The sequence below is a fragment of the Phascolarctos cinereus genome, unplaced genomic scaffold (genome assembly GCF_003287225.1).
Source record: "Phascolarctos cinereus isolate Bilbo 61053 unplaced genomic scaffold, phaCin_HiC Scaffold_4;HRSCAF=312, whole genome shotgun sequence".
Lineage (NCBI taxonomy): Eukaryota > Metazoa > Chordata > Mammalia > Diprotodontia > Phascolarctidae > Phascolarctos > Phascolarctos cinereus.
Window position 1 is genome coordinate 26,663,424 of NW_027555847.1, and position 12,926 is coordinate 26,676,349.

General features: G+C 40.7%; 1 protein-coding gene across 11 annotated transcripts in view; it reads right to left on the minus strand.

Annotated features, from left to right (window-relative positions):
* Nucleotides 1–12,926, minus strand: part of CADPS (calcium dependent secretion activator) — a 572,571-nt gene that overhangs the window by 186,889 nt on the left and 372,756 nt on the right. For all 11 annotated transcript variants that reach the window (XM_078152119.1, XM_020976388.2, XM_020976394.2 and 8 more), the window contains exons 10-11: nt 9,222–9,330; nt 5,304–5,516 (exon numbers count right to left, since the gene is read on the minus strand). In XM_078152119.1, coding sequence (XP_078008245.1) covers nt 5,304–5,516; nt 9,222–9,330 — 322 coding nt within the window. The remainder of the gene's footprint in view (nt 1–5,303; nt 5,517–9,221; nt 9,331–12,926) is intronic.

Consider the following 12,926-nt stretch of genomic DNA (forward strand, 5'->3'; position numbering starts at 1 on the left):
TATTGCTATCTTTTGTTTGTATATCACTTATACTCTTCCCTCTTTCAGAGAGCCATCCTTTATAACAAAGCCTTTTTAAAAAAAAACCAGAAAAATAAGAAGAGGAAGAGAAAAAATTCAGCAAAACCGATCAAGGCATTTAAAAAAAATCTGACATATGCAACATTCTGTCTTCGTGATCATTCTTCTTCCTCCCTACCCCCACCTCTGGCTGGGTGATTTCTGAGTCCTATGAGGCTCTTATAGAATATCCTATGTAGGACATGAAGATGCCCATTTGTCTGATATGATTTACATAAGATTCTGCCTGGAGGAAAGAGATCAAACGTCCAAAAGGGAAAGGAGCTGTTTTATTTGAATATACTATGTAAGTATGTGTGAATAGAATCCTATTACTTCTAACTCATTCAAATAAAGTTCAGAATCCAACTGAACTATGTTATTTTGCTAGAGAAGGGCCACAGAAAGGTAATAAATTATTTATAACTTAACTATGAATAGAAATTGTGCAATTTAATAGGTAGGGAAGCAATAGTGTATGAAATTTATCAAGCCCAATTTGAATTTCCTGCAACCCAGTTCCAAGGCTATTTCCTCCATTAAGCTTTTTCTGGGTCAAACCGCTGAATATCCCCCAGAATACCAAAGAATCTGAAAGTTGGAAGGGGGCCTAAAGGGCCTTCCATTCTAACCTAAACCAGAATAGGAAATGCCCTCCACAAAGTATTTGGCAAGTGGACCTGGAGACTTTACTTGAAGACCTCCAATTAACAGGGATCTACTAACTCCCGAGGCACCTCTCTCTACCATGGATAGTTCTAATAATTAGACGATTTTCCTTAAATCAAGCCTAATGTTGCCTCTTTGCAACTTTTCCTCATTTCTCCCCATTCTTTCCTCCAGTACTAAGCAGAGCGCTTTACTCTTTCTTCTATATAATAATCCCTCAGAAACTTGAAGATAGTTGTCATGCCCTCCACTGACACCTCTAATCTCCAGGTTCACCGCCTTCATTTCCTTCAACTGATCCTGAGATGTCACGATTTTGAGGTCCTTCGCCACCTCAGTTGCCCTTCTCTGGATAGTCACTGGCTCAGCTATGTCCTTCTTAAAATGCAGTGCCCTCATATACCAGATAATGTATGCCCAGGGCATAATACAGTGGGACTAACCCATTTCTCATCCCTGGAAGCTGTGGCTTCTCAATGCAACTTAAGAAAGCTGCAGCAACCTTCTTAGATTCTTGGTTGACGTGTATTGATGCTGCAGCCTGCTAAAACTAGATTCTTAAAAAGATGACCTGTTGTCTAGCTGAACTACCTCTTAAACTTTCCTTAGATTTAGGAAGTTGATATTTTGAACCCAGATGTAACACTCTGCATTGATCAAGTTTGATTCAGACTTGCATAGATCCCTTTTCTGAACTCCCATTTCAGTTATAATAATAATAAAATAAGAATCGCTAGTATTTATATCACATTTTAAGGTTTGCAAAGTGCCTTATATCTTTATCTCATTTGAGTCTCACAACAATTCTGGGAGGTAGGTACTATCCTCATTTTAGAGATGGGGAAACTGAGGCAGGCAGCAGGTAAATGATCTGCCCAGGGACTCCTAGCTAATAATTATTTGAGGATATATTTGAACTCAAGTTTTATAGTCATGATGACCCTGTTAAACAATTATTATCTAGTTGTTTTATGTGTATTAGCAGCTAAGAGGCATATGGAATAACAGAAAGCTCCCTGGAAATGGAATTTATAAATTTAAATCTTGGTCCAGCTTGGTAACCCTGGGTAGGTTTCTGAACTTCCATTATCTTATCTGTAAAATGGGAATAATAATAATGCTTTTATTCTTTACCTCACAGGGGTGTGATGTGGAAAATACTTTGTAAACTTTGAAGTGTTTTAAAAGTGGGAATTATTACCTTAAGCTTCTTGAGGGAGATTGTCTGAAATTTTTTTCTGTGCCACTTATGTAGTGCTAAGCCAATTCTTGGTAAATAACCCCTTGATTAATTGACTGAGCCTGAAAGAAGAATGTCAGTGATGTGCTCCTACATTGCAGTTATAAAGAAATCATTCTACTCAACTCCCATTTGTCAAATGCCTGCTGCATAAAGGACTCTCTGGGTTATAACGTGTCCATGAGACATTAGGATCGAGTGTTGCTTTCCCAAGTCCAGACTGCATCCCCCATTCTCCTCCTCCTCCAACTTCCTCATCACAAATGCTCAGTGTTTGAATAAGAACTGACTGAGGACCTTTCACTGGAAAAGGAGCTCAGATGTATGTTTTCAAATACCTCATAATAACCTGGGTAGGTTGTAAGACTTCTTAATATGATTTGAATGAATTATCATAGGATCATAGATTGAGAGCGGGGAAGGACTTGAGAGGACACTGAGTCTAACTCCCTCATTTTACAGATGGGCCAGAGAAGAGCAGTGACTTGCCCAGGGTCGCAAAGCTGGTGAGCCCCTGAGGTGTGATTTGAACACAAGTCTTCTTGACCCCAAGTCTAAGACTCTAGGCACTACCTTATACTTTCTGAAAGGATCCTATCCTACTCATATTTTCTAATAATTGGGAGAAAGAACATTGGATGAGGCATCAGAAAACCCAAGTTCTTATTCCAGATTCCCCAATTATGAGCTATGTAACTTTGGGCAAAGGCACTTCTAACACTCTGGGTCTCAATTTAGTCATCTGTAAAATGGCTAAATGATATCTGCCCTGCCTACCTCACTGAGTTTCTGCGAAGATAAAAGGGTGAATGCATATGAAGGACTTTGTAAACTAAGCGCCATACATATGTAACATCAAGCAGGAAGGCCATCTTGCCTTTGTTTCTGAAAAGAATTACTATGACAACATTTTAAACTATATATTATTAAAATTATTATTAGACTTTGTCATTTGTGTTATATTTCTATAAGATGGTACATTTTTGAAGAATATTATATAGGGGCAGCTAGTGGCTCAATGGATAGAGTGCCAGGCCTGGAGTCAGAAAGATTCATCTTCCTGGGTTCAAATCTGGCCACTTACTAGCTGTGTGACCCTGCCAAGTCACTTAACTCTGTTTGCTTCAGTTTCTTCATCTGTAAAATGAGCTGAAGAAGGAAATGGCAAACCATTCTAGCATCTGTGTCAAGAAAACCCCAAATGGGGTCATGGAGAGTCAGATGTGACTGTACCATTTTAGCTCTAGAAAGAGATCTTGCATTGCCCCCTCTCTGCCCTTTTTTGGATGGGAATACTGAGGCCTCAAGAAGGAAAGTGACTTCTACAAGAAAAAGAAACGAGTCTCCCAACTCTCTGTACTATACTGTTTTTGAGTATGTCATATATTTTGAAATTCCATTTCATTCTAAGTGAACTTTCATATTCTGAGTGAGGAGAAAAGTATAGAATAACAACTGGGCAATATATTGAGTTTATATCTTTAGTGTAAAGCAATTGCTTGTTTTGTTTTCAGTAGTGGTCATGGCTGTGGTCATGGTCATCATCGTCATCACCATCATCATCATCATCATCACCATCATCATCAGATTAAGGTAGCCTGACCAGTGGGGAGAGGGCCAGCCTAGAGTCAAGAAGACCTGGGTTCAAGTTCCCCCTCTGACAAATACGGGCTGTGTGACCCTGTAACCTCTCAGCATCTTGAGCAACTCTTGAAGACCAAAAGCTGTAGCTGCACTGGAAGAAGAATGTCCTCACTGGAAATTCTTTACACCAGTGAAATTTGCAGGTTTGGGCCAAAAAAACTGAAAAAGTGTGCAATGAATAATCACTTCATCTGACTCTCTACCTAGAAGTTGAAAGCTGCCGAAAAGTAAGTTATTGAATGTTGGAGGCAAGACTGTCTTTAGAAAGAAATCCGTAGATGGGCAGCTACATGGCACAGTGGATAGAGCACTGGCCCTGGATTCAGGAGGACCGGAGTTCAAATCCAGCCTCAGACACATAACACTTACTAGCTCTGCGACCCTGGGCAAGTCATTTAACCCCACTGCCTAGCCAAAAAAAAAAAAAAAAAGAAAGAAATCCATAGAGCAATGGAAAGAAGAGTGGTTGTAGGGTCAGAGTATCTGGGTTCATCCCATATTTTTGCAGGGTTCATGGCATTTTAACTTTAGATCTGGAAAGAACCTCAGAGAGCATCTAGTCCAATCTTCTAACTACAGATGAGGAAACTCAGGTCTAGAGAAGAGAAGCAAGCTGACTAAGGTTAAGCAGGCATTAAGTGTTGGAGGCAAGATTTGAACCCAGGTCCTATATTTCCAAAGCCTTTGAGCTTTCCACTATACTGTGCTGCTTTGTGTAACCTAAAATTCTATATCTATGTGAGTTCTTACTTGTCCATTGTACAGCTCCCTGTCTGGGCCTCAATTTCCTTGTCTATAAAAGGAGGGAGTTGGACTAAGGCCCCTTCTAGTTCTAAATTTATTACTTTATGATCCTATGGTCATATAGACGGATGACCCAAAGTCTAGGCAAGTGAAATTAGTTAGCCCAAGGCCACACAGCTGGGTAAGTGGCAGAGTCAAATCCAGTATCCCCGTCTCCCTGAATCTTAGGCACATAATTACCTCAGTCTACCTAATTATCCATTAACAAGACACTCGCAAGGGCTGAACAGCAGAAACAGCCAGAGGAAAAAGGAGGACAGGATGCTGGAGCACTAACTAGGGTGGTTTAAGGAGACTATTGTAATTTTGAATCTGAGTTTATTTATTGCCTGGCCCAGGATGGGAATTTAAGGCACGAATGCTTTTTTCACTGCATGTGATAATGTCTTATTTTATTTTTAAGTTATTCTTAATGGCAGATTTTTAATTGGTTTCAAATGAAGCCCTATTTATAAAGGAACATTAATAGGAAGGAATAAAGCAAGGAAAGAAATCACACACTTTATCTGAGGCCATCAAAGAAAGACAAATGAATGGCTGCCTATGAATTGCCATCCTACCTTCCACCTCTCTGACGGTGTCTTTGTCTCCCTTTAACCCTTAAAACTGACACAAATGTTCCACGTGGTGCAGTCTTTGAAAAAAAATGCATCAAGTATTGCATTTTAAAATCCCATTCATCACTCATTCCACCCCAGCTTCCCCAGGCTTCCCCAACTCATGTTTTCAGCAAATATGCCTGATGAACCTTTGCTCTAAAACATTTTAGAAACCATAAAATTGTGCTCTAAGAAGCTAATTTAGCCTGGTCTTTGGAGATTGACTTGGCTTCATAGGGTAAATCATGGATTAGAGAGCTACATCCTTAGACAACTTAGCTACTTACAAAATTGAGAGATCGGTGCATCTAGCTGAGGCACGTTTCCTCCCTTGGCATTTAGCTTTTGAACTTGAGTTGGGGGTACGGGCTTGTGGGACTGGCCGGTGGCCCGGTACATGGCTTGGACCCACAGGATCCGGTCTTGTTCATCGTCGCTGGCAAAAATAACTGTGTCCCCTTCTTTAACTGCATTGAAGAAGGCTCGGCCCCCTTCCAAACCTGGAATGAGATCAGACAATGCCTAGATGGGATTTGGTCTCTTTTGTCACTTGTCATCACAAACAGCACACTGGGAAATGGTCTTGCCAACGACATTCTTCCCAGCCACTGGTGTAATACGCTCATTCTGCTGGCTGTATGTCCCATATAGATGGGTCTGTGTCAATGTCAGCTACTTTAAACCCTGAACTCCCAGGGATCAGGAATCGTCCATGCAGCTATTTTGGGATTTCACTGACTATAGCGCATCACTCAGGTATCAGAAAAAAACCATTTTGGGGGGCATGATGAATATGAAGTTGAATGACATTTAATTCCTTCTCAATTCCTTATCTAGATGTGGGTAGGTCTCTTGAATAGCAGGCAGCTCTGGGTTGGTACACAGCAAGGCAATGAGTGTGTATTCAAGTCTTACTACGGGCCAGGCACTGTGCTAAGTGCTGCAGAGAAGAAAAGCAGAAAGAACACTAGCCCTTGTCCTCAAGGAGCTTATATTCTAATGAGAAAAGACAGAGGAACTGTCTTTTTTTTTTTTTTTGTCTTTCAAGGACTCAGTCTAGAAAAGAGTATCCCAACAAAGGGATTTTGGTCTGACTTTCAGAACAAAGTCATGTTTTGCTTTTTAATGTTGACTTTGCATGGTCCACTTTTTGACACATTTTCCCCATGAGTTTTACATGGCTCTCACAGGGTAGCAACCAGGAAAGTCTGGGCCCATTTTTATCTGAGGGTAAGCCAATGTTGGGGAAGAAAACAAACTTGCACCTGCCAATGTGAGGGCCAATTTAACGAACCATTTTGTGAAAATGCCAGGAGGCACACTTGTAAGAACAGGAGGCTCCCGACTAAAGGAACTGAAAGGAGTTTGGGAAGCATGATGTTGAAATCTGAAAGTCAGAAGCATAGCCAGGAGGCGAATGAAGGTTGACCATCCTGGGACCTTCCCCAAAATGGTGGTTCCTGGAGGAATTCACCAATGGGAGAAGATGTCTGGCATGATGGAGAGATGTTCCTGGGTGAGAGGGCCCAGGGTGGATGTTACAGAAGGTCCTAGGCACAATAACTGCTAGAGTATTTTGAGCAGTGTCTTTTGGAGGTCTTTGAAGCCTATACATTCTGGCTATATAATATATGTCATCCAAAAGGGGGTAGGATGAAGGAGGTACTCATAGTAATTATAACCCACTTCCTGTAGGTCCCTGGGCACATGCTTGAAGGCTCTCTGGTAGTAGTCAGACCTGGCTGTGAGAAGTGAAAATATGTGAGCCTCCTCATTTTCCTTAAGTCTTTCCCAGTCTCTCCAGCTGCTACAACTTTCCTCTCTAAGGCTACCCTCCATATACTCTCTGTGTGTCTTGCGCCCCTCTACTTATATACTTACTGCCTCCTCCAGTAGAATGTAAGCTTGAGGGCAGGGACCGTGTTTTTGCCTTTCTTTGTATTCTCAGTGCTTAACAAGTTGCCTGACACATAATAAATAGTCAATAAATGCTTGTTAAAACTTTCATCAGTAATGAAAAGAGCTGATTCTGGCAATTATTTTCATCCCACCCTCATTTTTGAAGGCCATTGAGATTTCCATAACAAATGAGGCTGCAAACCACTGAAAGAAGAGAGAGACTAGAGTTGGATCCACTGAGAAGGAAATATAATGTCTTTACCTTCTATACTTTGGGTGTTTGAGAAGGAGGCTCAAGAATAGGACCCAACTTTTTTTCAGGGGTAGCAATGATGGCGGTGATAGTAGCAATGATGGGGATGATAATTCAATAAAATCAGCATTGCTCTGAAAATGAGTATTCTATTTAATAGTGTTAATATTATTATCAATATTAATAATTTTATCGCTAGACACAACCAAATTTTTTTTTCTTACGGAAAATGGCATTTCTGTCATAACAGAGAGTACCCACCAGCATGGCCCAGCATTTAGGTTATTTTTTTTTTCTTTCAATCTAGAAAAGATTATCACAACAAAGGGGTTTTGGTTTGACTTTCAGAACAAAGTCATGTTTTGCCTTTTAATGTTGACTTTGCATGGTCCACTTTTTGACACATTTTCCCCATGAGTTTTACATGGCTCTCACAGGGTAGCAACCAGGAAAGTCTGGGCCCATTTTTATCTGAGGGTAAGCCAATGTTGGGGAAGAAAACAAACTTGCACCTGCCAATGTGAGGGCCAATTTAACGAACCATTTTGTGAAAATGCCAGGAAGCACACTTGTAAGAACAGGAGGCTCCCGACTAAAGCATTTAATTAATGCCTAATGAAGCCAGTCCTGTCTTTGTATAGTGGCAGTGAGTAGAATTGCCCATTGGAGAACAAGGCAAAGTGGGTCACTGACTCTTAAGATGGGCTCGAACACCAGGAAAATTAGCTTTTCTGCTAGCGAGGTCCGTAGGACTAGTCTCCTATACCTTGTCAGGTTAATACCCATCTTCCCTTGAGCTCATCTTCCTTCTATGCTTATTTTATTGCATGTGGAAGAGCAATATGGGAGGAGGAAAAAAGGTTTTGGGCCAAATACTACAGTATGGTTGGAAATGCTTGCCTCATGTAGATTTGGCATAAGAAAATAACTTTTCTGGGAGAGGGCTGCTGGTGCTTGTCGCTCATTAATATGCTGAAATGATCCCCCACCCCCCAAAGTCTAGGATGCTGAAGACTGATTTCGACTGGGTTTTTGGAAACATTACATTTGGGGGAGGGTAGGAGAAAAGTACAACTTTCAAATATAAAACTTCCCCCTCGAAGGCTTTTCACGTGGGTTTTTCAGTTATAAAGGGAATCAAAGAGGTTAAATGGGTCTCTTGTTTTAAAAGTCTCCCTGACTTTAAATTCTTTGTTCTTGAGAACATAGTGACGATCACTGTAGAATGAGTGGGGAATCTATTGTTGAATGTTTTCTAACCTGTGTTGTGTGGATTAGATGTTTGTATTTGACAACCAGATCAAGACTTCCTTGATTTGTGCTTAAGTATATACATGCATGTATTCCATCATACAGACTTGCAGTGGCAAATATATGGGCATATCTATATCTATATCTATATCTATATCCATATCTATCTCTATCTCTATCTCTATCTCTATCTCTATCTCTATCTCTATCTCTATCTCTATCTCTATCTCTATCTCTATCTCTATCTCTATCTCTATCTCTATCTCTATCTCTATCTATACCTATACCTATATCTATACCTATACCTATACCTATACCTATACCTATACCTATACCTATATCCATATCCATATCCATATCCATATCCATATCCATATCCATATCCATATCCATATCCATATCCATATCCATATCCATACCCATACCCATACCCATACCCATACCCATACCCATACCCATACCCATATCCATATCCATATCCATATCCATATCCATATCCATATCCATATCCATACCCATACCCATACCTATATCTATATCTATATCTATATCTATATCTATATCTATATCTATATCTATATCTATATCTATATCTATATCTATATCTATATCTATATCTATATCTATATCTAATCTACACATATACACACGCACACATATATGCATATATGATTATTTTAAATTTGAGCATTACTTTTAGAAAAATTCAGAACTCATTTTGAACTACATTTAATTATTCTGTGTAACTCTGGGAAGGAAACCCATTTCCTTGATGACTGAAGACTGCCATGAAGTAGGGTACCTGGCTGGGGGTCAGTGTAGTCTACGGTGTAACCATCCAGCTGTAGAAGTTCCTGAGGCTCGGCCTTTTTCTCTCGGTAACTGCACATGGCAAATGTGTACTGGCTGACCTGCAGGGATGACAGTCAAGTTGGTTCTGGGAGATCCCATCTCACATGAGCCCACAAACATAAGAAACCCAACTTACCAAACCTCTTTTCTTTCTGGAGTATTCCCGGATAAGAATAAAACTAAAAACAATTACAACAGCCAGAATAATGTTAACAGCTCACGTTGACTGATATATCGTACTATAGTTGAGTAAAAGGACCCTGTGAGGCAGATAGGCAAATGGACTCCAGAATGAAAACTCCTTGAGAGCAGGCACTGTTATATTTTGTCCTTGTGTCTCTAATGCCTGGCTTACAGTAGATGATTAATGAATGCTTGTTGAGTTGAAATAAATTGAACAATATAAGTATTATTTTCCCAGTTTTCTAGATTGTAGGCTCAGTCTGTCATGAGGCATTGATGTTGACCTCGGCAATAAGTGGATCTGATTTCAAGTCCTGCCTCTGACCCATATCAACTGTGTGCCCCTGGTCACATATTTAACCTCTCGGTGCCCCAGGCAACTCTCTAAGAGTATAAGTTACAAAGGATGTTTCTATCTTCATGGGCAGAGAAGGTTCCTCTCCAGCATCTCCCTTCACTAATGAAACCAAAAGGTCCAGTCAAAATAACAAACAAACAAACAAAATAGAATTTAGAACTGGAAGGGACTTTAGAGATCTGTCTGCTAGTTTTATAAATGAGAAAATTAGAGCTCAGAAAGATTCAGTGATTCCCCCAAAGTCCCTAGCTTGAATTCCTAGCAGAGACGATTTTGCATCTGTCTGGTCCTTCACTGCCTAGCCCAGTGCCGGGCACATTTGGGGGCAGGCCCAGATTTGTGATTTTATCACTATAGGTAACTCCTGGTGTAGAAACTCCCTCCAACAACACAGATACTTTGTGATGTGCAATGTCAGAGAGACAATGGTAGGTGCACACAAGTTGCCTTTCCAGGTCACACAGCTTTCTCTCTTCTGAACATTCTCTTCTAAAATCACCCTCCTTGTATCTTCCTGATTACCCCTCTCTCTAGTATCTCCTCCAATTAGACTGTAAGGTCCTTGAAGGCAGGCTTTTTTTGTCTTTCTATCCCTAGCTCTTAGCACAATGCCTTGAATATAGAAAGCACTTAATACATTTTTCCTCATTCATTTCTTCATTCATTTTCTATCTACCTTTCTCTCTCTCTCTGTACACACACACACACACACACACACACACACACACATTTCCACATGCATTTCTATGTACCTGCCTCTCTCCTGAATAGATGCTGAATACATGTTGAATTGCATTGAATTGATAGTACAAATGTTATTATTCCCATTTTATACATTAAAGGAAGAGATCATAATTACTTAACCTCTCCGAACCTCAAGTTGCTCATCTATGAAACTGCAGATTGAGCAGCACATCAGCTTGTTATTCAACCTGCCCCTTTCTTAGATGAGCAAACAGGCTGAGGGAGGTTAAGTGACTTGCCCAAAGTCTCTGAACTTGAGGACATTTCCTTCGGTATCTCCAGTGCCTGGGACAGTGCCTTCTTGCATCTATTAGGTTTCTCCACAGATGTTGATTGAATTAAATTGACACCGCAAAGCCAGGATTCCAATGTGAATATGAATTCCTGGCTTTATTTTTTTCTACCACATTCTCCTAGACTCTCTCCTACCTCCCCAACTGATGGAGTTTGTCTCCTGGAACGACGGTAGGCAGAATTGTTTAAGTGGCTTGTTGTTAATCAGTGGGCTAGGGTCATTGGATGATACACCCAGAGCTGACAGATACCTGAGAGGTCATCCAGACCCTTACAGAAAAGGAAGTGGAGACTCAAGGAGTGTGACTCACCCAAGGATGCATGGACAGTAAGTGTTAGTGCCAGGATTTAAACCAGAGTCATTTGACCCCAAATCTAGGCGTTACCTTCTCCTCCAGCACCCACCTCATTTGTTTATGCTCTAATTTTAAAATACGATGTATTTTGCAGTAAGCAAACTCATAGTACTCGGCGTGGATCCATATGTTTTTCTTTTTCTTTCTTTCTTTTCTTTTATTTTTTTTAAGAATGTGTTTATGTGCTTTGGAAACTCATTCATCTCAGACAAGCGGGGAAATGACACCCTGTCACAAACAATGTGAACTGAATTGGTAGGTGCCAGACACATTAAAGCAATCTTCCACCCCCTGACCTCGGCAGAGGATGTCATCCTCGATGCTGCAAGTGGCAGCCCTCACTCCTCGGAGTCACCATCTGAGTGACACCACGCATTCAATGTCCAATTTTGATGGGAGCTTTCGGCAGCTGTGGGGGTCTCTGTCAGTCTCAAAGATTGCCTTCAGGAGCCTATCAAACTTCATCAAGACCCAGATTGCATATTGAGCATTTTAAAACCCTGAGAAGAGCTGAAAGAAGACAATTCCAGAAGCAAAGGATTCTCCCTGCTTCGGGCTAGGAACTTAGAAATCGACAATCAACTAATTTCCAATGCCTCTGTTAAGGTTGGGTCACTGCCCCTGACTCCTGACTTCATTTTATTAGATTAGACGTGGCCTTGACCTGTGAAAGGAGCTCTGAGTCGCTCCACCTCCCCTCACTCCCATTTCAGTGTGTTCTCCAGTTTTGATTTTGTTTTTTGTTCTTTTTAGATAAAGATGGAGCTGTTGAGGATAGGTTCAGTTCCAAGACAGCTAAGTGGAGAAGAAATTAGCCTCCTTCAGTCTGGTGTGATTTCTTCTTCTGCAAGGATGTAGGGGCCAAGACGTCCATGGTTAATGAGAAATTATTAGACTTGAGCGAAAGGGCCTAGTTTTCCCTTTGGATCAGTGGGTTGCTGCTGCCCTCTATTGGGTCTTATGTAATACTTTCCAGAGAAGCAAATCCCAGAACCATGAAGCTCTTTGGGGCTTCCTAGTTGTTCTCTTCTAAAATCACATCCTTATAATTTAGGGGCCCAAAGTGGCCCTTCATAGCTACCTCTCCTTCTACTTCTCCTATTAGAATGTAAGCTCTTTGGAGGTAGGGGCTGTCTCTGCTTTTTTGTCTTTCCACCCCTAGCTCTTAACACAATGCCTTGGACCTAGAAAGCTCTTAATAAATGACTTCTTCTTAATTCACTCATTCATTCATTCACCTCTCCATCCATTCATTACAAAATGTAGTCATGCTGTGGAAGTAACGCTAATTTTAATTTTCATTCTTAACTTGGTGAACATCATAGAAAATAGGCATTTTCATACAAATGAAAGATTCTACGTGAAACTGCAGGGCTCTATTATGGTTTTCTTTGCATGTATACGTGATAAATTCAGCAGCTAGGAGGCACAGTGGCTGGAGCGGTGGGCCTGGAGTCAGGAAGACTCAAATCTGACCCCAGGCACATACTAGATGTGTAACCTTGGGTTACTGACTTAACCCTGTTTGCTTTAGTTTTCTTATCTGTAAAATGGGCTGGTGAAGGAAATAGCATCTTTTGCCAAGGAAACCAAATGGGTCATGAAGAGTTGTATATGACTGAAAAATGATTCAACAACACCACTAATGAATTCTCTCAAAGCTGTTCTGCTTTTCTATACTTCTTGTTGGCCTTCCTTCTGTTCATTCTTTGCATTAAAA